At 39.0% G+C, this 26,698-nt stretch overlaps 1 protein-coding gene across 2 annotated transcripts in view; it reads right to left on the bottom strand.

Annotated features, from left to right (window-relative positions):
• Window positions 1-1,592: 1,592 nt before the first annotated feature.
• EHHADH (enoyl-CoA hydratase and 3-hydroxyacyl CoA dehydrogenase) overlaps window positions 1,593-26,698 on the bottom strand; it is a 31,859-nt gene continuing 6,753 nt past the window's right edge. The window contains exons 3-8 of one of the 2 annotated variants that reach the window (XR_011600513.1): window positions 25,380-25,555; window positions 24,147-24,258; window positions 22,734-22,838; window positions 16,838-17,179; window positions 7,651-10,082; window positions 1,593-1,929 (exon numbers count right to left, since the gene is read on the bottom strand). Coding sequence is in view for 1 of the 2 variants with exons in the window: in XM_070945957.1 (XP_070802058.1) it covers window positions 8,812-10,082; window positions 16,838-17,179; window positions 22,734-22,838; window positions 24,147-24,258; window positions 25,380-25,555 (2,006 nt within the window). In the remaining variant the exon portion in view is untranslated. Of the gene's footprint in view, window positions 1,930-7,368; window positions 10,083-16,837; window positions 17,180-22,733; window positions 22,839-24,146; window positions 24,259-25,379; window positions 25,556-26,698 lie in introns of those variants that run through there. The other variant, XM_070945957.1, reaches the window with a different exon arrangement.

The raw sequence follows: 26,698 nt of genomic DNA, 5'->3' as shown, positions 1-26,698 counted from the left end.
AGTGTTGTTGCCGCCGCCGCCGCCGCCGCCGCCGCCTTCCCCTCACTCGCAGCCCGCTCTGAGCTGACGCCTTGTCGCCGAGTCACTCCCGCTCGCGCGCACACAAAGCGCAGCGGGTCGGGAAGCAGCGCTTCTTGCCAGGGGAAACAAACGGCACGGGCTAGCCCGGCCCCGCCTGGAGCCACCTTGGCCAGCCGCCCAGCTCCGCCTCAGCCTCAGCCCCGGCCCCGGCCCCAGCCCGCCCCCTCCAGCTAGCGACGGGGCGGGGAAAGCGAGGGAGGGGAAGTCAGCCGCGGGGACTCCGCTGAAGTGCTCGTGAGCGGCGGGAGGAGGAAGGTTGGAGGAGGATTAGGAGAGCTGCGGAATCCTCCCCGGGAGATTAAAACCGGTCGGCGTTCCCCTCCCTCCGTCTGGAGAGAGCGCTTCCTGACAGCTCCTGTGGGCGAGGCGAAAGGAGGGACGGATCGCAGCCAGTCAAAAGACCGGGGGACTTTCCTCTCCAGCGAACGGTTACTAGGGCGCCTCGCATCCAAGTTCGGGCGGACCCCTCTTGGAAACCGTAGCCGTCTCCCACCATTCCCATAACCCGAGGCCTGGATCCTTCGGGATTTTAATATATTGTGACCAATTTGTTTCTCTTTTAATACACCCTCCGGGCACAGAGCTGCCTTCCAACGTTTGCGCCTCCCTTCCCCTTTCCAGTTTGCATCCATCTCCCCACCTTGGTGTCTGGACCAAGCAAGATACCTCAGATCCGCTGCATGGCAGTAGACTGCCCTGGGATGTAAATATCTTCCTGTAGCCTTGCAAGAAATAAGGACGAACAATATACTTGCATGTTTTTTTTAAAAAAAACAAATGATTTCATAAATGTGCCATTAGTATTTAATTTTCTATTTGGCCAGTTGATATGTCTTCCTCTTTCAACTGATGGCATGGAGTGCACTGGAGCAGAAAACCAGGGGTTAGGGAAATAGATAAATGCCATTACATAAAGCTGTCTTCTGCTCCCTTAGTATATTGTTCTCTATGACCTGATTCACCAGCACTTAAGCATCAGGTTTCACTGGTGAAATGATGCTCGCTTGCTCCAGATGTTTTGGGTAGAAACCATTTCTGTAACATGAAGCTTTTCACCCTCTCTTTCTCTAGCGAAATTGGTTTTCATTAATGACTGACAGCCAAGATAAAACAATAAAAATAAACATGATTTTTACATGCTTTAATTTAATTTACATTGTCTTAGTGCAATTTAAAAAGAAGAAAAGACTGCAGATGAGAGATTAAAAGACTTCATATTTTTAGCAGTAGAACATGCTTATTGTAATCATAGTCTCATAGGGATGAAAGGGACCTTGGAGGTCTTCTAGTCCAACCCCCCGCCCAAGGCAGGAGTCCTTATACCACCCCAGACAAATGGTTATCCAATCTTTTCTTGAAAACCTCCAACAATGGAGTAGCACCCATGAATCAGGGAGGCAAGATATTTCATCAATTAATCGTTTTCATTGGTAGGAAATTCCTCCTTATTTCCAGGTTCAATCTCTATCTGATGAACTTCCACCCATTACTTCTTGTCTTACTCTCAAATGCTATGGAGAAAATAAATCAACACTCTTTTCCCTGTGGCAACACTTCAAATATTGGAAGACTGTTATCAGGTCTCCCCTAAGCATTCTCTTCTCTGCACTTGTTTTAAGAGCCTCAGCATCTTTTCTGTATCATGGTGACCAGAATTGCTCACAGTATTCCAAGTGTGGCCTCACTGCGCATATAAAGAGATATTATTTTCCATAATCTTGATGCAATTTAAAAAGGTTCTTCTGAGAGATGATAGGGCAGAGAGAGATTTCATAGATAAGGATGACCATACATAGATCTTTCCTCACTTGCCGTGTACATTGTAGTTTTCCAGAGAAATACTTGTTTCTTAGGAGAAAAGAAAGTGAATATATGCCATTAATGGACTTTCACATAATCAGCATCCTCAAAATGTTATTTTCACCACAAACAAAAACAATCCTTTGTTCCCCTTCCAAACTATTTTTTATCAATTTTCATTAAAATCATCTTGCATTTTCTCTGCTTTTTTAAAAAATGATAACTGTACCTTGTTCTACTTGGCTATAATCTTCACAACTATTGTTTTTCCTTAATACAACTTTCCCTCATCCTCCTTTTGCAGCAGTCTTTTAAATAATATTTACATCATCTTTTATTTCATCATTCCACCGTTTCCCACTGGCATAACTGCCTGTACTTCTGTGATATGATTTTTTTCAGTCTCTTCCAAGCAATTTCCACATCATATTTCCTTATGTCAATTCTTCCTTCATTCCACTGGGAGATTAATCTATCATCTAATAATCCTTTGTCACATAGAATGTGTATCTTTTCTTTCTGCAGGTATTCTATTTTTTTTCCAAAACTCATTTTTTTTGCAAGACCATTCTTGGCATTGCCAAGAAATGATTTTCACATTCAGAAGCATATCACTTTTGCATATTTCACTAATTTACTCCATATTTCATGATGAATCCTGAAATTAATTATACTTTTAGATTGATATTCATTCCCTTGCCTTGGGTAAACAAGAATAGATTTATGACTAGAGCATGTATGAAAATCCCATTTTTTAATTTCTAAATGGCCCAACACTTTTTCTGTATTCTCCGATCTACCCATCTATTCATGTTCGCCTTGCAGAATAACATTTCTCCCTAATCTTAGTCATTCAGAATATTGCATAATATCTCCCCAAAATCATGACTAGATAATGCCTGCCATTATCACTATTCAATGGATCATAACAGGCAACTATCATCAACAAAGGAACTCCTACTTTCATGTACACCCACTACAATAGAATTCATACTTAATGACGCACATTTTAGTTGTTACAAATCACCTTCACTTGTACTGCATGAGACCAGACCAACTTCTGATCTTGTTTTCTGTGCATCCTGTGTGACCAGATGAATTTATATGCCCTTGGTCCCATTGATTAAACAATATTATCTAGCAAGACTAGGAAGTGTGCTTTCTCTATCAATGTCCATTATCCTTTGTGCTTTTAAACAAATCTTGAAAAGTTGGCTTTTTCCTCAAGGCATGGTCAAAGGTGGTTGATGGATCCCTTTTGGTTCAGGAGTGTGAGGAAGAGTTTTCATTGTTCCCTTTTGATACTGATCTTACTTCCTTTTCTAATTGTTAAGATGCCCAGAGCCATTACAGAGTCAGGTGGCTCTAAAAATACGTTGTATCAACAAATAACTCAGATCTTTTACATCTTTCCTTTCCTTTCCTCTCCCCTCTCCACCTCACCTCTCCTTATGCTTTGCACTATTTAGTCTCCTTAGATTTGAAACTCCAATTTTCCATAACTCATGGCCAGTAACAAATGGTCCTGACCTTCATCATGTAATCAGGACTTTTACCTAATGTTTTAATAAAATGGAGGAATACGCTTCTTAATCTCAATCATATAGTGTAACATACACCATATGTTACATTCCCTGAAAACAATAGTATCAGCCAATTTTTTTTCCCAGGGAGCTGCCAGATTTTACTTGGATAGGAAGTAAAAATTAATGAAGCTCTATACTGTATTGATCCACCCAATCAATTGTATCCAGAAGGCTTCTCAGATGTCCAAATAACAAGAGTAGGGTCACACCCTCAGGCCTCATTTTTACAACACATATAATATGTATGTAATAGGTACAGCAAACAGGGATTAATTGATCTAAGTAACTCACAGCGGCTTAAAGTTACCTCCAAACTCAATCAGTCATGGCCAGGATTAAGTTAACTTCACTCAGCCAAGTAATCTAGAATGGCTGACAATCAAATCTCTGAATTCCAAGACGACTCACTGCTAAGGTCCTGCAGTACAGAATGTATCTCTCAAACATTGATTAGCTGTAGTGGGCAAGCCAGACCTATTGTTGCCTACCGGACAGATGAGAAAGGAGCCGATGATGTAATGAAACCTTGCAAGTGCTTTCCTAGTAAGAATTCACATATTGTACTGGCTTTTCACAGAGAAAGATTATGATTTGATAGTCTTAAAATGGAGGCTTTTGACCTTCTGGTTCATAGGACCGCACTATAAAAACTAGTAATAAGTGGTGTGGCTGGTTAAGATGTAGTAAGAAAGAGCCCTGGAATTGAGTTTTGTATAGGTATTTCTCTCATCAATAATAATTTCTGTGAGAAACAGATGGTATTTTTTTGAGGTGGATGGGGGGAGGGATAAAAAAGTTATCATCCCATTTGGGTCTGAGTGTACATATTTACAGTAATTGTTTTTAAAGTCCCAAATAACCTTTGGAACTAGATAAAGTGATCTTGAACAAAAATATTCTTGAAGCAAAATCATTATGAAAAATTGCCAAGTATGTATCACCCCACTGTTTATGTAGATAGTCTCTATTGGTACAGCAAGCATGTGTCAGAAGCATCTGTGACAGGGTTTAAACTGAGTTGATATCCTATCCAGTTTTGGAAGAAAAAAAGAATAGGCTATGTACTTTGAAAATAAATTATAACAGATAATGTAATTCAAACTGATTTTATGCCTTAGCTACTTCAAAAGCAGAATGCAAAAAAGTTCTTAGTTGCAAAAGTGGTCTCATTATCTCCTCTCAGACTATGGTGCAGATAGTACAGCGGACAATCTTCTCTGGGAATAACTGGGAAGAGCCATATGTGTGTTAACGGATTCAGTATGTGTGTCAGATAAAGGTAATAGTAAATCACAGTATGAACAGAAACAACTTCAGTCATTCTGTCAGCCTTGCAGGGTAAACCAGATAGGAATCACAACAGATGTGCTAATTCTACTTTATTGCAAAGCTACATTGACAGAATCTTGCAAGTCTGAAGGTACTGTTCTCTCCCCCCCCCAACTCCTTTACAGTCAGAGAAACCAGGAAGTTTTCTTCTGAGCCTCTTGTCCTTGCTCTGTCTCTTTATCTGACTGTTATTAAAGGGGGGAGTCATTCCAGCAGAGTAGCCTGTGGGAGAAGAGGCACTTCTCTACAAGAAAATCAAGGGTTACACTGGATAGCAGTGTGAATCACCAAAATCAGCACTTGAATCACCAAAAATTAGCAACATTTTGGTTTTCTTTGTGTAGCAAAAAACAAAGATGGGTAGCCTATATGTCAACCAATACAAGATATTATATGTACCTACCTTCAAGAAATTGTGAGTGTATTCCTACTGGGACTAGCTGCTTGTAAGGGGCAGTGCCTGAGATGGTTTCAGCTAACATAAAACTTTGCAACTCGTGCCCTGTAGCATGATATGTTAAAAAGGGCCTAACAAAAGGAGCATGTTGGAGGATATATATAGCACTACAGTAGAACATTTTATATCCTGGACACATAGTTTATGTTATGACTTAGGACATTTGTACATTAACTCAGCCATTGATCTGAAGAAGACAAATATAAGAGGTTTGACTCCAGGGATATGGATTTGAAATAGCTTTAGAAGGACTGGAAAAGACATCAGAAGTACAACAACTATGGAACAGAAAATAGTGGAGGATAAAACATTACCATTTCCAGTCTTGGGGGAGCTTCTAAAATTTTAAGAAATTCCCAGTGAGAAAACATGCTACCAACAGAACATATTATTGGGTACATCTTTTCTCATTACTGTAATCCATGATGGGAAAAGTCATAGTTTAAGAAATCATCTTTTCTATTCCAGTCTGAAAGTACAGGGACCTCTCAAAGGTTGAATTTCAATATCCTGGAAAGATAATGAGAGCTAAAAGGTAATGAAAAAATATCTTTCACAAATTAGTTTGAACTAAAAATGCACACTGGGAGATGAAAGGTTAAGATTGTGTTCCAATATCTTAACAGATTAATATTAGTTGATAAACATGCATATACATGATACCAGTAATCATAAACCTATGAATAGAGAGGCATTTCTAAGTTGCTTAATGTGGGATATAGGAATATGAATTATTACTTATTTATTCAATGCCTACCACATTTTCGTCACTTTCACCACGATACTCAGAAGTGTAGAAGTGGTCTCAACCATCCATGTAGAAGCAGTGAGGTAAGTTAGAATGAGAGTTCACTCAATAAATTTTGCGGCTATATTTTAACTCAGCCTTCTCATACGTGGTAGCTACAACTCCAATCACTATCAGTAACCACTGAATGTAGTCCATCTCATTTGATGGTGCAATCATCTGGCTGAAGAAGGCTATTCTAATCACTAATCTCATGCTGCTTCAACAAATTAGATTTCTCATGTGCCAGTGGACCCAGCCTTATCACCATGCTATGTTCTTTATATCTTTGTGTAAGCAGAGAAGTATGTCAGTGTATCTTCACAGTCTAGCTTCAGCAACGAGGCCAACAGTGTTGCCACCCCTACATAATTTAATGCAGTTTAAGGTAATAATTAATGGATTCTCTAGCATTCTTATCCCACTCAGCCTGCAGTTCTTTTTGGGGTAGGCAAAACTAATTAATTAAATTTTTCATTATAGTATATAGTGGGGAATTTTGGGGTATTCCAGGTGGTCTCTCCAGTTTCATGTTTTATGTTTCCTGTGCTTCAGGATGTGATCCAATTCTTTTTTCTTTTTTTGCTGCAAGACTGTATCCTAGGAGATTATCTTTTGTTCAAAACAAAAATAACCTGTCAATCAAGACAGAGTAGTCTTAACTGTTCCTTCCTGCTTGTTCCCCTCATACACCACACTAACTATTAACCAGATTATTGATTAATCTCCTGCAACTATTGATCTTGGAAATTGATGTCCTATGGTATAAAAAGAAGGGGGGGGGGGATCAAGGCCAACAAGTCTACTCTGTACAAACAAGTTATACAGTCTTTCTTGCAGCCAAAACCAAATGAAGGAATAAGGCAGTGATCAAATGGGGAAGGACATGTGTAGTCAATAGGAACTAGGAATATTCCTGTCCCTGATGATGCAATTGCCAGCCTCATCACTGAAGTATTGCATTGTTCATATGGCAAAAATCTACATCAGGAACAAAAGGAAGAATTTCAACAGATGACTGCAGGCTCTCATAACACAGGCTTGGCAAGACCTGAAAACATTATGAGTACACATCCCTTAAAAACAGCCATGCACCTTCATGCTGTGGTAAATGGGATGTGAGGATTAGTGAGGATTAGCTCCATGGCTAATTTCTCTCTACAACATTTGGGGGGAAAGGGACATTACAGCAAAACACAAGAGGGTTAATAAAATGTTTCAGTTAAGAAGGTGGTTCTGGTTCTGGATATCAGCACTTAATTTTAATTTCCTAGATTCTAAAAATAGCAAGTTTGGGGAAAATAACTTTATACATTTTGAGGCCTTGCCATTATTAATTAAACAATAAATATTGTTTTCTTCTATGTCACACAGAATTATTCTTTTTATCACATTTTTTATATCGTCCCTTGTACTGCATATTCTAGAACCAATAATATACTTGTAGCAGCCTTCTCCAAGCTAACTCTCTTCAGATATTCAGAAATCAGGGAGTTAGAAAATTATCATTTTTTTTGTAGAGTATTAACTTGAGGAAGACACATATTTATTTCCATGACCAAACAAGAGGTAACAAGTTGATAAGTTGGATACAATTTCACAAATCTTACTTAGAATTTTAGGACAGCTTTCCCCAACCTGGTATCTTCCAGATGTGTCAGAATATTCAGTCTTCTTCAGGAATCATAGCAGCACATATAAGGACTGTCTCCTCCAATTCTTCCAATTAGCCTAAAAGGTTGGACTGAAATATAGCAGCTGGTTTAGAGCAGATTCCTAGCTGAGGAAGGACACATACATGGACCTTTTCAGTCCAATACCTTACCTGCTATAGCATTTTGGATGGTACCAAGTTTGAGAAACTTGTTTTACAATCTAATAGAGGAAGCATACAAAGATTTAACAGTGATTTTTTAAACTTTTTTACCCAGAATTCAGAGGTGCAATTGGTAAAAACAGTAGCTTGGGAGACTGAGATGGAGCAAAAGCAAAGAATATACTCAGCCCAGGAATGTATTTACTTCCAGAATAGTATGCATCTTTCAGATCAAAGTTATTTTTTCTCTTCTTGTAAAATAGCTTGATCAAGTATATTCAGAGACAGGGCAGCTTAATACTAGCATGTGCTTTCAAGCAAGTGGTATGATAAAAGGCACTTTGCTAGCAACAATTTATCATTTGGAGAGAGAGGGTGTGGGTTCATTTTTGAAATCAGAAAAGACAGTGGTATTATTCTATAGCACCCTGTATTTCAGTCTACAGCCTGAAATCAATCAGTTAAAAAAATCTGAATAGGAAACAGCCTGCTTATACTGAATGATAACTTGTGTGTAGAAAAAATATTCTATGTTTTATTTTCCTATCAGCTCTCATTGCATCTGATGAAAGACAATTTGCTTTGTAAATGTATTTCAAAGAAGAAAAGGATTTCATTGAACTTATCATAGGTTATATTCTGCCATTTACTGAAGGGTTGCCATGGCATGGGTGCAAGTATCCTTTCCCCCAATCATCTAAGCAATCATCTAGGCTTCCATTAAATGCTAAGGAGTATTAAAAAGGCATTGTTCCCATTGGGTCTTCCCTGAGATGCATGGGCTTCACAATGATGGAAAACAATGCAAACAGTAGCACCCCAAGTCTAACAATAAGGAGAGCTTAAAAATGACCCGTGGGAATATTTACATGCATCCCCAAAACTTTTTAGAATAAGGTAGGAAAATAAAACCCTCCCACTTGCATGTAAAGATGATGATTTTCAGCAACATTAATTATAACTTGTTTTGCTGGGCTCTCACAAGTGATGGCCAGTTCTTCAACGGAGGGCTACCAAGGGTGACGAGTTTCTGCAGAAAGGGACTGGGTTGTAGTTTAGGTATGTCAGGATTAGCCTCAGCATACTTTTGCAGTTTTCTTAGAATCTTAGGCAGCCCAATCTCAGAAGCATAGAACATTGGACCACCCTTATGTCTGGGCCACCCATAACCATTGATATAGATGGTATCAATGGCTTCTGGGCAAGATGCAATCTCTTCAGATAATATTCGGAAACCCTCATTGATAAGTGAATACAGACAACGCTCCAAGATCTCCTCTTGGGTAATGGTGCGAGTTGTAATGTTGTGGACATTTCTATAATTTTGAAGAAAATTGTGAAGCCAGGGATCAGACTTTGCTGTCTTTCCCCCGGGTCTATCATATAGGTACCAGCCCTTTCCAGTTTTCTGACCGTATCTCCCCTGCTCACATAGGACATCAGGAAGAGGACTATAACGTTTACCATCTCGTTGGCAGGGAGGTGTTCCAAGAGGTAGGTTGGCTCCTGTCAGGCCTTGCCCTATTCTAGATTTCCAGCCCACATCAAGTCCAGCCAGATCAGATACTTTGAAAGGACCCAGTTTGAAACCAAATTCCTCCAGAATTTTGTCCATCTCCTCTGGAGTACTGCCCTCTTCTAAAAGGAAATATGTTTGTTCATTATAAGAATTGAGTAGCCGATTCCCAACAAAGCCAAAACAATTTTCTACTAGAACACCACATTTGCCCATAATTTTGGCCACTTTCATAATTGTAGCAATAGCAGTAGGAGATGTGTGCTGTCCATGAATGATCTCTATTAACTTCATTACATGTGCCGGTGAAAAGAAATGAGTACCAATGACTTGCTGGGGACGGTTAGTAATAGAAGCAATCTCATCTATATCCAGGCAAGAAGTATTAGTGCCCAAAAAGGCTTCTGGCTTGCAGACTTCAGATAATTTACAGAATATTTCTTTTTTCAGAACCATATCCTCAAACACAGCCTCAATAACTAGATCTACATCTTTTAGTGCACCAAAATCCAGAGTGAAGTGAAGTAATTTAGCTTTATGGATATCCAGTGTTTTGCCCTTCTGTTGCATTCTTAAAGTTTCACGCTCCAAACAAGCTTTGATAGCTTTTCTTGCTATTTCAAGATGCTTCTTATCCTTCTCCAGAGCCACAACTGGAATTTTAGCTTTCACCAGAGCTACCACAATGCCTTGGCCCATTGTCCCCAAACCTTTGGGATGAAAGAGAGAAAAAGAAGAAGGAATTATTAGAACATTCTGGCCAATGTTTATTAAACTGACATAATACCACAGGCAATTTTTTTCACTCCTCAGTTAACTCCGATATTAAAGCAGAGAGACTATTGATACTATACTGTACATGTAAGAAAAGCCAGATTGTTCTAAGATCTCCAAAGTTTTTAGATTGGCAATATAATTAGAATTTTGATGATATTTGAGCATACCAGCAGAATGGCAATTTGGGGTGTTTTGCACCTTCTCAAAAATAAAGTTATTGCAATATGGTCAATTATAAACCATGAGTAAAAATATGCATTTCTATTAATCCTGTTTATCTTTGTCCTTTTTCGATGTAAGTAGCAGACTTCTAAATCAGGCATCTCCAACCCCCGGGCCATAGTCCATTACTGGGCCATGGAATGGCTGGCTGGTCACGCGTATGCGCAGCTCAACATGTGAGTGCCAGGTTGGCGCACATGTGTGAGCACACCAACCTGCTGCTTGCACAGGCCACTTCTCCTCTCCCTCCTGCCAGGCTGCCAAGTTGTAAAGATTGGAGAACATTGTTCTAAATAATGCATTGCACTTCAGTCTCTCATTAGTTTTATTTTCTAAGAAAGTTGATTTAGGGTTCTTAGAAATTTATATTATGAAACATTGTGTACCTTCTCATTACATTAAAAGTGTTTTTTTTTAATGTAAAAAATCAAGGGGACAAGAAAACTGACAAGCACAAAAAATAGTAGGTTTTGTTAACTACATTGGATTTCCATATAGGGAACTTCATCTCTTAGCAAAGACTTTGTTGTTTGAATGATTTATTTCACACGAGTACCTAAAACTGGTCTTTCCCAAGTTCCAGATGTATAGATATCAACACCAAAATTCCCAGCCAGCATCACCATTGCAGAGAATTCTGTGAACTGAATTCTGGGTATCTGGAGCAACCTGAGACTAAGAAAAGTATCACCAAAGCATATACCACAAATTATAATTCAGAAAGCTGGGTTTGCAGAACATGCTAAATGAACGATATAATAAATTTATATGAAATGTGAATATAGTTAACAGTCATTTCCAGCCATTGCTGTAATTTGGTTACAAACAGACTGTACCTGTTTAGGTTTTGCTTAACATAGTGGATGAGCCCAGTACTTATGGGTCATTCAACAAACCATGATTTGAATGCAACATGGCTAATCGTGAGGTTTGAGCCCATTCATTTATTGCTGGTTAGAAGCAATATGATTCTTAAATCATTTTTTTCAAAACCCATGTGGCCTTTTAGAAGAATGTCTTTCTTCCAAAAACTCAGAGGCCCCTAAATAGCTGGAGGAGGAATTGTAATTGGGAAAATATAAATGGAGAAAAGGTTGAGTCCTGTTTCCCCAGAGCTTAATCCCAGCCTGAATCATTGATTTCCATGGTAACTGTCACATTTTAAAACATGCACACACAGATACCCCTTTTTATGGATCTTCTACATTAAATCTAATTTCATCTTTAGTGGGGACAGAAAAGTATTTTTTTCTTGAAACAGTTTCTTGCCTACTTCTATGCTGAGAAAAGTATTTATGCAGAAGTTCAAATCAAAGAGCCCAATCCCAGTTCTTAAAAAAATGAATATTACTAACGAATATTAATATTAGTACATGGTTAAATTAAGCACTAGCAAATGAAATTTGTATCTGGTATATGGAAAGTTTTATGAGCTAGTACAAGGTTACTGCATGCTTACTTATTACAACAAAACATCAATTTGTTGTGTAGCCAAGCACTGGAAATACTTATGCAGCAATCAATCTAGCAAAATGTATTTTACCAATGTCCCAGAAGCTTTTCTGATTCTATTAGCCTGAAGCAATATATCAGGCTTGTATCAAAACAAAGTGATCCATGCTCTTGAGTAATTACAGAAAGCTTATTGTGGACATTTCAGGAGGCCTAAAATATACTCAAACTGTAATTGTTCAGTCAAAGTACTAAAGTTTATCTACATTCTTTATCTATATTTTCTGTTAATAATTTGCTGAGAGGCTTCCAAACATGACTACAGATATGGTTAGACATCAATATTTATTTATTCTAAAAGATCTGCATGGCCTTCTTTCTTAAAACACAACTCTGAGCAGCTCCTAGATACGTCTACATCATGGTCCCCTAGAATTAGTATTAAATTCCTTGTTCCTCAGAAACAAGTTTTAAGATGATTCATAGTCATTCTTGCTGCTGCAGATTTTAAAACATAATAAACAAGAGGCAGTTAGTGCATTTCCAGCTGACCAGTTGACAGTGTAAAAAATCAGCAGTCAACAAGTGCGTCTCTCAGCCGTGGTTTGCGTTGTTAAATTATCTCAGTGTTCAAACTCAACGCACTATAAAGTCCACTAAACAAGGGGCACATTTTGTAAAAGTGCTCTTAGCTTGATATAAGACCCTCTACTGTTACGACCCAGGTCCTCAAGGCAAGGCAGACCTCTAGAGAGCTCTAAGTAAATGTTCCAACAAATGGCCCTCCAACGACTGGTAAAGCTCCAACCCACGCTACCCTGCAGGCAGCCACCCTCAGTCCCCCCAAACAACAGCCCATATATAATAAAGGATGTCCATAGAGTAGGAGCATGCTCACAGGGCAAGGTCCAGGGTCCCAAGTCCAATCCACCCAGTTAAGCGAGTCCCTGAGGCAAACTATAGTCCTCAAGGCAAAGTCAAGGTACAAGACAAAAGACAGTTTTCAAGGCAAAGTCAAGGCAAAAGGCAGTCCTTGAGGCAAGGCAAGGCAAAAGACACAAGTTCAAGCCGGGGGAATGTAAGCCAAAACAAATAATTGTTCCTGACAAAGACTAACTCCCCACAGCGTCTCCTTAAATCAATCCATTCCAGGTGTTCCTTGTGAGGAGGAGTAGGGTGACCTCCTCCCGAGTAGCTTCACAGCTCTTCTCTGAGCTTGCCTACTCTCCGCTCTCCGTGCCACTGGATCGAGTGGGGGAGGCAGCTGTTCCTCACCAGAGGGAATCTGCTGCCTATCAGCACCACTGCTTATCAGAAGCCAATCCTCTCCTGTTTCTGTGAGGGCAGGTAGCTCTCTGTTCGGTCAACTCCCTCCCTCAGCATCATCCTTAGCCCCTGGCCTCTCCAAACATTCCAAGAGAGATATGCCATCCTCATTGGATGGCTTGGTTCCAACTCCTCCTCCTTCACCACCTCCTCCTCCGAACCGGGCTCCGATGGGGCCATGACATCTACTAGCTCTGCTTCATTCCATGTAGTAACCTGGAAAAGTTTGAACCTGTATCTATGCTTCTTTAAGATAGTAATTTCTGCATATTCATCATTCGTGACTTTCCATGAAATTCATAAAGAAGACTCTTCCTTCTGCGTGTGAAGGGAAATTAGTCTCATACACATTATGTGTGCATATATGAAGCAAAATAATGATATTCTACATGTACTGAGTTATAGACTCCATGATACTTCACTCAAATGTCAGTTCTCCAATAAGTCATAGCAACTTAAAAGGGTTCAAGGTTGCAAGCAGATTTAATTTGCCACTTTTTTAGCTAAAGGGATATCAGTCATGCAGAGAAGCATAATTAAGGCTGCAAAGTTGCAGAGGGAAAAAGACAGATGAAGACTGGTCCCTCAAGACTGTCTCCTGCTCAGGTGAGCTTCAGAGAGTTCAGCGTGCACATGCTGCAGCAAATCACATCTTGTATATAGCAGTCAGACTGTGGGGTGGAAGGAGTGGGGAGAACAGTGAAAGTATAACATGACTGTCACTCTCTTAAAATCAAAGAGGGCACTACCAAGGACTGGGCTACTTAGGGAAGAATTTCCCACTGAGTATAAACCAATCAATATGCAGACCAACAAAGAGCTTTTGAAGAAACTGTACAGTACATCAAAGAGGGCTTTTTTTTTATTTTAATGCCTCTATAAAAAATTAATGAGTGCATTATCTTCCTGGGGATAGGCAAGGAGAAATGGAAGCAGTGGATCATTACAATGAAAATTAAAACTTCTTAAAAGGCAAGTGTCAACACAACATTTTGAGATTAATGATTAAATATGTGAATTAAAGGAAGAAAACAATTTTTGAAAATCTCTTTGCTAATTCCCCCTAGAGAGAATCTACCCAGGGCGGCAAGAGGGAAAGCAGAACAATCTCTATTATTGCAGTGACAAAACTGCGTAATAGAAATTACAAATTCTTTCATTGCTGCATATCACCAAAAAAATTCATTCTTCATCAACAGATATTTTTTATTTAAAGGCAATAAAATGCAGAAGGTACTTAGTATGTCACTGACTGCCTTTTCTCCCTTTCCAATGGGAGATTTAAAAGAAAAGATTTACTTGTTTACAACCCGATTCTGGATTTGCATGATACAATGGACACTACAGTAACCAATCACATGTAGTCCAGGATATTGTATACACTAAGTCTGTTTGTTTAGTGTATTATTTAGTATGTGATCTCAGAAAACTGAATCAATTGATTATCTTTAGTTAATTATAATTATGTAGTCAAATAGAATCAAGGTCAGTGGTGAAATCCTCCAAGGTTTGCCACTGGTTTGCTGCGCACACATGCACAGTGCATGCCAAATGTGCACTGTGCACGCATGCATAATACGCCTCAAATGTATGCTTTGCACGCATGCGCAGTATGCACCAAACATGCACGACACACACACACATGCGCAGTGCGCACCAAACATGTGCTTCACATGCAGATGCACCACAGGCGCTATTGCGCAGTGCAGAAAATGGAGGCTTAAGAAGGTAACTATTTGGATCCGCTCCAGTCCGGCTTCAGACCTGGGTACAGCACGGAAACGGCATTGGTCGCGTTGGTGGATGATCTCTGGAGGGCTCGGGATAGGGGTTACTCCTCTATCCTGGTCCTGTTAGACCTCTCAGCGGCTTTTGATACCATCGACCATGGTATCATGTTGCGCCGGCTGTAGGGACTGGGAGTGGGGGGCACCGTTTTGCGGTGGTTCTCCTCCTATCTCTCCAACCGGTCGCAATCCGTGTTGACAGGGGGGCAGCGGTTGACCCCGAGGCACCTTGTTTGTGGGGTGCCACAAGGGTCGGTCCCCTCACCCCTCCTGTTCAACATTTATGTGAAGCCACTGGGTGAGATCATCCGTGGTTTTGGGGTGGAGTTCCATCAGTACGCTGATGATACTCAGCTGTACATCTCCACCCCAGACCATCCCAACGATGCCTTGGAAGTGATGTCCCAGTGCCTGGAGGCCATGCGGGTCTGGATGGGGAGAAACAGGCTTCGACTCAACCCTTCCAAGACCGAGTGGCTGTGGCTGCCGGCGTCCCAGTATAGCCAGCTGACGCCATCGCTGGTTATTGGGGGCGAATCACTGGCCCCCACGGAAAGGGCCCGCAACTTGGGCGTCCTCCTGGATGCACGGCTGTCTTTAGAAGGGCATATGACAGCCGTGGCCAGGGGAGCTTTTTATCAGGTTCGCCTGATACGCCAGTTGCGCCCCTTTTTGGATCGGGACTCCCTACGCACAGTCACTCAAGCACTCGTCACCTCTCGTCTGGACTATTGTAATGCTCTCTACATGGGGCTCCCCTTGGGGTACACCCGGAGGCTCCAGCTGGTGCAGAATGCGGCTGCGCGGGGGATTATGGGAGCGACGGGGCGCTCCCATGTGACTCCTCTCCTGCGTGAGCTGCATTGGCTTCCGATGGACTTCCGGGTGCGCTTCAAGGTGTTGGTGATCACCTTTAAAGCGCTCCATGGCTTAGGGCCAGGGTACTTATGGGACCGCCTTCTGCCACCAATAGCCTCCCACCAGCCAGTTCGCTCCCACAGAGAGGGCCTCCTCAGGGTGCCGTCGGCTAGACAATGCCGGCTGGCAACCCCCAGGAGGAGAGCCTTCTCTGTGGTGGCACCTACCCTTTGGAACAATCTACCCCCAGAAATACGAGTGATCTCCGACCTCCAGACTTTTCGTCGGGCCCTAAAAACTCATCTCTTTCAGTTAGCCGGTCTCTCTTGATTTTATGATTTTATGGTTGATTTTAAATTTTGATATGGATTTTAAATTGATAAATTTTAAACTATGGGCCAAATTTAATTATTTTAAATCTATTTTTAATCGTACTTTATGTATAAATGTTTTATTTTGGCTGTTCACCGCCCTGAGTCCGAAAGGAGAAGGGCAGTATAGAAATTTGAATAATAAATAAATAAATAAATAAATAAATAAATAAAACTAGAACAGCGAGGAGGGAACAGTGGTGCTGCGTGATTTAGATTCACTAGAAAGCAGAATTTTCTGCTTTCTAGCGAATATAAATTGCGCGGCACAGCTGATCATCGGAAATACCAGCTCAGATGAACCGGTAGCATTTTTTTACTACCGGTTCGCCCAAACCTGTAGCTTTTATTACTACCGGTTCGCTTGAACCGGTGCGAACCAGTAGCATTTCACCCCTGATCATGGTCTTTCTTCTAACCGGTGTTATGTTTGAGACTATAGCTTCTGAGATATATCTCCGGGGAAAGGAAACTGACTGTAAGAGGAATTAACAACGGAGCTCTGCATTTTCTCCATTGAAATTAAGCAGTGCTTAAAGTGCAAACTAGGTACCTTAAAGTAACTGTGCCGTGTTTGCATAGTCTTCATATTTTCTTCAGAAAATGTTTTCTTTCCCCAACAAAAAAATAACAATTGAACTTTGAATAATTCAAAGATGTTCACAAACTTACCTATCACAGCTGCTTTCCGGATTGGTTGAGGGGATGCAGTCTTCCAGGAGGCCCCATTGGGCAAGATCCATTTTTCTGAAATTCTTTGGGCAAAGAAAGCGTACTGCAATGCTTTAGCCTGGCCTGAAGTGAAAAGGAAAACAAAAAGCTCCTTTTCCTTGCGAATTCCTTCTGCAAAGGGCAAGTATACAGAAGCTTCCACAGCTCGAAAGCACATTTCGGGTGAGAGGCATCCTGGAGCTTGCTTCTTCACCTTCAAAAGTGCCTCAGATAGAAAAGCTTTCATGTTGGGGAGTTGGGGAGTCTGTTTCAGAGAGAGTCTGCGAGGTCCCAATGGCTGACCTAGAGAGGGCAAACAAATCATCTCATAAAACAGGCTAGTTTATCAGTTTATCAGTTTCTTTTTCTTTGTACAAGAAAACCAATAATAATGTAAATGTTCTGTTGCCCATTCTTAAATATATTTAATACCACTGTATACAGTAGTACCTATTGTGATGTGATGTGAAGTATGCACATGCAGTGTTGTGATAATGGCTTGAAGTGAAGTTTACTTTAAGTAGATGGGAAAGGACTGCAGTATACAGATAGTCTGTAGCGACCATTTGAAGTTACAACAGAAACTTCGAAAAAGGTACTTACACCCAAATTCAAGGTTCTGATGGCCACCCCCACCGTGGTCATGTGACTGCATTTTGGGTGCTCGGCAAAGGCCCGGATTTATGGCTGTTTGAAGCATCCTGAAGTCACTTGACCACAAATTTATATATATTTTACACATATAAATATATATATTTGCCAGAAACTGGCATTTACTACCAGTTTTTGGCAAAAAATGCCCATTGCAATAATGGGTTTGTTTAACTACCGTTCCATGGCATTCTCTTAACAACCATATATTCACTTACCAAAAAAAATGTTGTAAAATCAGGTCAGTCATGTAGTGACCCATTTAACAACCAGCAAGACTTATAATTGAAATTTCAGGCTCATTTATGGTTGTAAATTAAGAACTACTTGTACTGTCTAATGGCAGGTGCATTTATTTGGAAATGCAAATAATTCCTGCTAAGCACACTGGCAATTTAGATCAGCATTAATGCAAAGAATTCAATTTGTACAGTAATCTAGTCCTCCGTCTGGCCTCCCTAAACCACTTTTCCTTATCTTCAACCCCGAATTAGAGCTATGAAATAAGTTGCTCTTCAAAGAATCCTGAGAGTTGCTGAGCATTTTTAATTATAAAAATGACTTAATGGTAATTATTCATAGAAAGAGTACTTCAGAATATGTAGCAATTTAAATTTAAAAGAATCGTAACTTTCATGTTTGCTGAGAACTTTAAAACATTATTTCAGCAGAGACTTACCTTTTGAATAAATGGGAAACAGCGTAAACAAAACTACTTCATAAGTTTTAATTATCTTGAAATGTAAACCGTAGCTAATAAATATTAAAATAATTTAATAAGTTATTGTCCTGTATCGGTTTGGAAAAAAGTATTACTTTGCTTATGTTCTATAGAACACGAATCCCTGAAAGATATGTGTGTCTGGAAAGATGTTAAATATTTGTTTCCTAGAGTTTTCCTGTTTTTGAGACTGACTTCAAACAATATGTTCAGAAAAAAAGTTTATATGATTTGAGAATCACAGAATTTATGGGATTTAAATTAAAATCTATGCCTATCTGTAGAAGCCATATAGATCACAGGTAACCATTTTGTAGTCTGTGGCAATCCTATTTCCACACTCCTAAAGCATCATCGGTAAAGACAGTAAAACTAATGCCAGCAAAATGTGCCTTTCTAGAAATCTGTCTTAGATGTGGGTACATTTCTGTATAAAGACCATGTGTCAGTTTGTCGTAACCCTGTGATATCAGATGTGTTTAACGGTTGAACTGATTTATTTTTGGTCCATCTGTAGGGCATTTGAAACTGTTTTTCCCCATTATCAGGAATGCTTGTCTCGCCCTGAAGCCCTGTCTCTGCAATTTCTCTCTTTTAAAAGAAGAGGCAGCTGGAAGCATTTTCCTTTGCTCCTATGGAAATCTCTGTGAGCATATTTTATTTTATTTTTGTACGCAAGACAAAAGGGTACAAGATGAAATAAGGATAGAGATAGTGTGAGGGCCAGCAATTTATAGTATTTTATTATTTTTTCATATGGAGTAGGGATGAGTGGACTTGCTTCTGGTGAGGCAGTGTACTCTGTTCCTGTTACTCACTATTTCATGGCTGGCAGATTTGGAAATGATTGCTAATTATCTGCAAATAGCTTTTATAGAATGAAAATGGCACAAACATTTATGGAAATATTGCTAATAGAGGTAAGACTTGAAGCATTCCAGGCTTGGTTTACAAATAGAATTCATAAACTGACAGGAACATTTTTTTTGTAAGTCTCTCTCTTCTATCAAGAAGCCTAGAAGATCAATAGTTATCAACATGAAGCCAGCCATTATCCAGATTTTATCTAACAATGGCATAGTAGTTGCTTTCCTGGAACTTAAACTGCCATCATTGCTTCCTTGAACACCAAGAATGATTGCAGAAAGCGACATTATTTGTCAAAGTTTGGTGCCATCATGTGGACAAACTGCAGAGTGTGCTGAGAAAAGCAATTCATGCAAAACATCCACTCAAGTCAAACATTTTTTGTTTGTTCACAATAGATTTAACTGAATTAAAATAATATTTCCTGAAATGCAAGTTGCATTTGAGAAATCTGTATTTTCGTGCATCTGGGTGAATCCCCAGAGCAACCCAATATGTATTTTTGAGAAGAAATGCCAACTGGCCTGGTGGCTCAGCAGACTGATAGCATTGTGATTAACACCAGCTGTCTGCAATTACTGTAAGTTCGAATCTTACCAGGCTCAAGGTTGACTCAGCCTTCCATCCTTTCTAAGGTAGGTAAATTGAAGACCCAGTTTGTGGGGGCAATAAGCTGACTTTGTATAAATATACAAAAGTATGAAGGCTATTGCTTAACACATTGTAAGCCGCCCTGAGTCTCCAGAGAAGGGCGGCATATAAATCAAATTTAAAAAAAAACACAAAAAACTGACCCAGTAAATGGTATAGAATAGATAATACCATCACTTCCATGTGTTTACAAGCTAACTGGTTAAATGTGGAAGTTAAATGTGACTATATGAAGTATATGTCATTAATCATTGTCTTCTTCAGAGAAACAGTGAAAAATATGGCAATTTTATGGGTATGTGGGAAAAGACAGCTTCTAGGTCTACCTTTTTTTCTTGATACTTAAGAAAAACATGTTGACCAAACCAGTGCTTTGTTATTCAAAAGTTAAGTTCCTTTTGGTGTCTCAACTTCTACGAAATGTGCATTAGATTGCTTCTGTTTTACAAAATAATTATGTCATTTAAACCAGTGATACAATTTAGTCATTCAATATGTCCACAACACCAGGGAATCAATTCCACAAGAACATTAAAACTACTTTTATTAAAAAATTGGCTATAATAATAGAATCTTGCAAGTCTGATTGGGCTGTATCTCTTCCTCTTTCTCAAAGTTCAATGAATTAGGGAGGAATCTGGCTGACCACTTCTGAATATGCTCATTCCTGACTTAAAAAATGGTACAACGCCTTATACTTAGGCAAAGATCCTACAAACTCATGCCTCTCCACATTTATAATACACATAGTCCTCGGTTTACAACGACAATGGAGCCCAAAATTTCTGTTGCCAAGTGAGACAGCTGTTAAGTGAGTTTTGCCTCATTTTATGACCTTTCTTGCCAAATTAAGAAAATCACTGCAGTTGTTAAATTAGTAACACAACTGTTACTAATCTGGCTTTCTCATTGACTTTGCTTGTCAGAAGGTCACAGAAGGTGATCACATGATCTTGAGACACTGCAACCATCATAAATATGAAATGGTTGCCAAGGGTCCAAATTTTTATCACACGATTATTCGGTTGCTGCAACAGTTGTGTGAAAAACAGTGATAAATCACTTTTTAAGTGCCATTGTAACTTCAAATTGTCACTAATCGAATGGTTGTAAACTGAGGACCACCTGTATATATAACTATAAATACAAGTAAGTTTGGGGACTTCCAGTTGCAACTGCGGCGAGAACCAGGAGACCAGTGGTGGGTTGCTACCAGTATGCCCCAGATCGGTATTCCCAGACAAAGGAATTGTTTAAAGATACAGAAATGAATGTAGAAGCTATTCAACGATTGGGGGAAAAAGAGGAACATGATATTCAAGAAGTAGATGAGAAACTAGAAAAAGCAGGGGAAGGGGAGTATAAAAATGAGAAGCAAGAAGTTAGGAACAAAGAGGAAAAGAGACTAATAAGTAGATTGTCACTAATCGAATGGTTGTAAACTGAGGACCACCTGTATATATAACTATAAATACAAGTAAGTTTGGGGACTTCCAGTTGCAACTGCGGCGAGAACCAGGAGACCAGTGGTGGGTTGCTACCAGTATGCCCCAGATCGGTATTCCCAGACAAAGGAATTGTTTAAAGATACAGAAATGAATGTAGAAGCTATTCAACGATTGGGGGAAAAAGAGGAACATGATATTCAAGAAGTAGATGAGAAACTAGAAAAAGCAGGGGAAGGGGAGTATAAAAATGAGAAGCAAGAAGTTAGGAACAAAGAGGAAAAGAGACTAATAAGTAGAAGACAAATACCGTATTTTCCAGCGTATAAGATGACTTTTTAACACATGAAAATCTTCTCAAAAGTTGGGGGTCGTCTTATACGCCGGGTGTCATTCTCCTGTAACCCGGCAGACCAGCCCAAAAGGCTCTGACGAGCCTTAAATGGCTCTGGCAATCCAAGCTCTGACGATCCCAGCTGAGTTGCCTGCTAATCAGGCAACTCAGCTTGGATCGCCAGAGCCATGTAAAAGAAAAAAAGTTTTCCCCCTCCAGCTTGCTTACCTTAGCTGCTAGTCGCAACGCTTGCCTTGCTTCGCTTGCCTGAATCCATTCCATCAGCAAGCAACTCCCTGCCTGCCATCAAGCAGGCAGGGAGTTCTGGACTTCAACTCCCAGAATTCCTCAGCCAGCAAAGCAAAGCTGGCTGAGGAATTCTGGGAGTTGAAGTCTACAAGTCTTAAAGTTGCCAAGGTTGGAGACCCCTGTTCTATTGGGTAAGTTTTTTTCCCCTTTGGGAGCTTTAAAAAAAATAATTAATTTTGGGGTTTTTTTTAGTTGTTCTTTTTTAGACCTAGCCATTTAAAGTTTAGGAAGTTTTAAATTTAGCTTTCATATAAAAATAAAAATAAAATAAAATAAAATAAAATAATATTTGTGCAGCTTTCTGAGATTTAATGTGCTTCTGTAGTGTTTCACTCTAACTACACAAACACACAAAATCTCACAAAGCTGTATGTGGAATTTTGTGTGTGTAAAGTGTGAAAGTTGGTTTTTTGGGCTTTTTGTGGCTGTGTGAGGTTCCTGCTTGTTGCAGGGGCCATTTTGGGTCTAGCCTAGCTGCTTTTACATTGTGGGTGAGCCAGTTGATGTTTTTTAATTTTTATTTGGTGTGCATTGGAAGAGGGGTAGTCTTATTCAGCAAGTATAGCCCAAACCCTATATTTTAACAGGAAAAGTCGGGGGTCATCTTATACGCCCAGTCGTCTTATACGCCGGAAAATACGGTATATAACATCACAACTTATAAGGATACTAGAGAGAAAACCCCCTTTTAAAAACAAAAACAAAAGGAAGTTTTGTGGATGGGTGTTCAAAAAACGCAGCAGAAAGAGGCAAAGTGGCGGGTGGTTCAGAGAACCGGTAACATAGTAACATCAGCTAAACAATTCTTTCCACTGGTTGATATTTTCTTTTGGGAATTTGTTGTATTACATTTTGCCCAGTACAACTGAATGTTCTTACCTGATATTCTTCGTGCTAACTTTATAGCTGCTTCAATTGGATTTTCTTCAACAATCTCATCTAAGATCCCCAGTTTCAGTGCTTCAGTAGCTGGCACATATTTACCTAACAAAAAGAAATATTACTTTTTCATTTAGGGTTCACTTAAATTCCACCTGCTCCTTGGGAGTTTCAAGGTATGGTATTGGTAGACTATTTTGAGCTTAGACCAGGGGTCTCCAAACTTGCCAATTTTAAGACATGTGTAATTCAACTCCAGTCAGTCAGCCATGGGAAATTTTGGGATCTGAAGTCCACAACCCTTAAATTTGACAATTTTGGAAACCCCAGCACTAGACAAAATTGGTAAATTTTTGATTCTCAATCAGGTGTTAGAACAGTATGCTAAAATAACAGAACGGAAAATCCACTAATATCATTAGCAGAAAGGGGTCACCAAGGCAGTACTGCTTACTAAACTGTAAGGCACAAGTGGGCCATGTATTCTACAGGTATCTTCTATAGCACAGCAGCCAGCTAGAGAATAAGGATGCTTGTCAGCTCATTATTGGGCTTCTGTGCTGAAACATTAGAATTGATAACTAACAAATGAGCAGGGTTCAGGTGACAGAAAAATCAAACAGAACCCTATAAAATGGTAATTGGCTCTGGCCTAGGTTTTCAGTGATCAACTATGTGGCTCTTTGATTGTTCATAGCTATTTAACATGACACTGAACTTCAGATCACAAAACTGGTGGTCTTAAGTTTGGCACAAATAAGCTGTCATGGGTAACAACTTTTTAATATAAACTATTAAATAAATATTGAATTTTTAAAAATAAAATATTATTATAATCAATATAAGGCCAAAGCAGTACCAAAAATTTAAAAATAATATCCAAGAAATTCACTGCTTCACCTTGCCTTTGTGAATGTTGACTACATAATAAGTCTGGCAATGAATACAGCAATGATGTGACAGAACAGTGCTAAATCTAGAAACATTCAGAAATCATGTATTTGCATGAGAAGCACGGTCTCCTTCAAAATAAAGCTGAAAGCCAAACCTAATTTGGAATAACAGAACTCCCAAAAATACTGTATATTTTCCAGTCTTCTCTGTAGGGTTGTATGTAAAATTAATATTCTTAAAAGCAAGCTGAATTTCTTCTATCAACACACTCATTTTCAGGTGCACAGCTTAGTGAAACATCCATCTAAAGTGCTGCTAATTTATCAGATCTTTTCTAGCTGACACCTAAGATTTGTTAGCTAACATTTTAGATGATGAATCTAATAAACCCAGAAAGTGTAAAGCATGTTTTTACTGTAGTCATGCTATCCTATATTTCTGGAAGGCATATTCGGTATTAAATAAAAACATATATTATTTGCACACGACATATGTGTATTCACAGATGAAAGAATTTACCTGTGACTATCATATCAAGTGCAGCTGGAACCCCGATCAATCGTGGAAGCCGTTGAGTCCCACCGGCTCCAGGAAGTAAACCTATTGTGACTTCTGGAAAACCAACTTGAGCCTGAAGTGAGGATGAAATATTTGTAAATATTTACAATATATAGAACACATAGCATATTTTCCTCTAACTTTTTTTTAAACTACTCTATATAAGCCTATATGGGGATATATATGTGTAATGTTGGAAAAGATCAACTAATCTGGGGAAAAGTTGTATTTCAAAAGCCTGGATTCTCTATTCCTTTTCTAAATTTAAAATTATATTTAAGGTTGGTGTATCATCACGCAAGCCATTGATTTCTGGATCAGTAACACAATCTTACATATTTAAGTGGGTTCCCTCTGTAAAATAATTCTACTAAATTTTACAAAGCATAAACATAAAAAAATAACTTAAACTAACTATAGAAAGAAATGATAAAGAATAAAAAGAGAATAGAGATAGAAGTGTGAAAAAGTATAAATAAAAAGAAAAGAAAACACAACTATATTCAAAGAATGAAAAAATATTTTCTCCTTTTAAAATGTTAATAATCATCAAATCCATATGTCAAAATTTGGTTTTTCTCCATTGCCTGCAAAATTTCCACAAAAGACTTAGAACTCTAGATCAATTTCTTCAGTAATTCCAGCTCCGTCAACTTTATTAACTATTCCTCTATTGCTGGTACCATAGGCTCTTCCAATGCTGAGCGTACAAAAGTCATGCTGCTACAGGTATTATTATATATAACAATAAGTAAAGTACTTTTTCAGCACTATTGTAACTGCAAATGGTAGTTAAATGAGGCAGTTGCTAAATTAGGGCTGTATAGTTCTATAATAAGTATCCATTGCCTTGATTACATATTATTCATTTTATAAGATCTTTTTTGATTCAATTGGAATTATTAATGTCACTGAAATAGCATCCACAGTAAACCACAATGATACCATGCACAAATGGCATAATCGTGCAAATACCACAATAAATTGCAACAGGAAATATGATACACATGTCATCATTCCCATCTCAAGTGTCCATAATCTTCTGTTTCTTCATGTTGTTTTCTGGGATTGATATCTTTCAATTTTTAATAGAACATTTTATAATTCATAGGTTCTTGGTTGGGAAAAATACATAGACATCAGGGGGCTCTAGGTGATATATAGGCTGAAAATGATACTTTAAAGACAATTTACCTTCATGTTCGCAATCCTATAATGACAGCCCAGTGCCAACTCCAGGCCTCCTCCGAAAGCTATGTCTTCAATAGCAGCCACAAATGGTTTTTCACTCTTCTCTATAAGAGCAACTACAGACTCCATACTCACTGTATCTTTTTGAATACCAACAGAAAATCCTTTGATATCAGCACCTTAAAAAAGTGAACAAAATTCTGAGAATCCATGATTGCTTCAAGTAACCACCCCATTAAAGCCTTGTGCTAATTAACATAGAACCAAAATGTATTGAAGATTTACATAGTTCAAATAGGAAAGGTAATTTTGATTTAATATAAGATTCTGATTAGTACTAGACTCTCTGCTTATAAAAACCAATGGAATGCAAGCAGCAACATTTTTCAACATTTTTTCCTGCTTGCAAGTATTTCATATTTCCCATAAATCTGCTATGAAAATTTGAGGAGAGAGTAAAGTGCTCAAGAAAAGATTGGGGTTCATTGAGAGAAAATTGCTCAAAATTAATGAAAAGAAGGGCCAGGGGGTGACATGATAGCAATGTTCCGATATCTCAGGGGCTGCCACAAAGAAGAAGGAATCAAGCTATTCTCCAAAGTACCTGAGGGCAGGACAAGAAGCAATTGATGGAAACTAATCAAGGAGAGAAGCAACCTAGAACTAAGAAGAGATTTCCTGACAGTTAGAACAATTAATCAGTGGAACAACTTGCCTCAGAAGTTGTGAATGCTTCAACACTGGAAGTTTTAAAGAAGAGATTGGACAACCATTTGTCTGAAATGGTACTGGGTTTCCTGGCCAAGCAGCGGTTTGGACTAGAAGACCTCCAAGGTCTCTTCCAACTCTGTTATTCTATTCTATTCTATTCTATTCTATTCTATTCTATTCTATTCTATTCTATTCTATTCTATTCTATTCTATTCTATTCTATTCTATTCTATTACCTCCCTTCAGATTATCCTGAAGGAAGCTTCCTGCTGGCTGAGGAATGCTAAGTAGATTCTACAATGTCCCAAAGGTGCTTTTTCAAGCAGCAACTGGACTTTTTTGTTTTTATTTGAATATTTCTTTGAATTAAAAGAAAAACAAGAAAGTCCGGTTGCCTCTTAAAAAAGCACCTTTGGGACAGCTATGACCTGGATGACCGAGAATCTCCATAAGCATTTAGATTCTACAATCTATGTGTATCTATGTATATAAAATTACTTCCTGGAACCTTTTGAGGGTAGATAAAACCATTATACCATAATAGCTATCATGACAGATTTCTCATAATCTTCTAGTTGAAGCAGAGAGAATAGCTTGATTCCTTCTTCTTT

This window comes from Pituophis catenifer, unplaced genomic scaffold, assembly GCF_029215685.1.
Source record: "Pituophis catenifer annectens isolate HBS135680 unplaced genomic scaffold, rPitCat1.0.hap2 SCAF_6, whole genome shotgun sequence".
Lineage (NCBI taxonomy): Eukaryota > Metazoa > Chordata > Lepidosauria > Squamata > Colubridae > Pituophis > Pituophis catenifer.
This window is presented reverse-complemented; position numbering and strand designations above follow the sequence as displayed.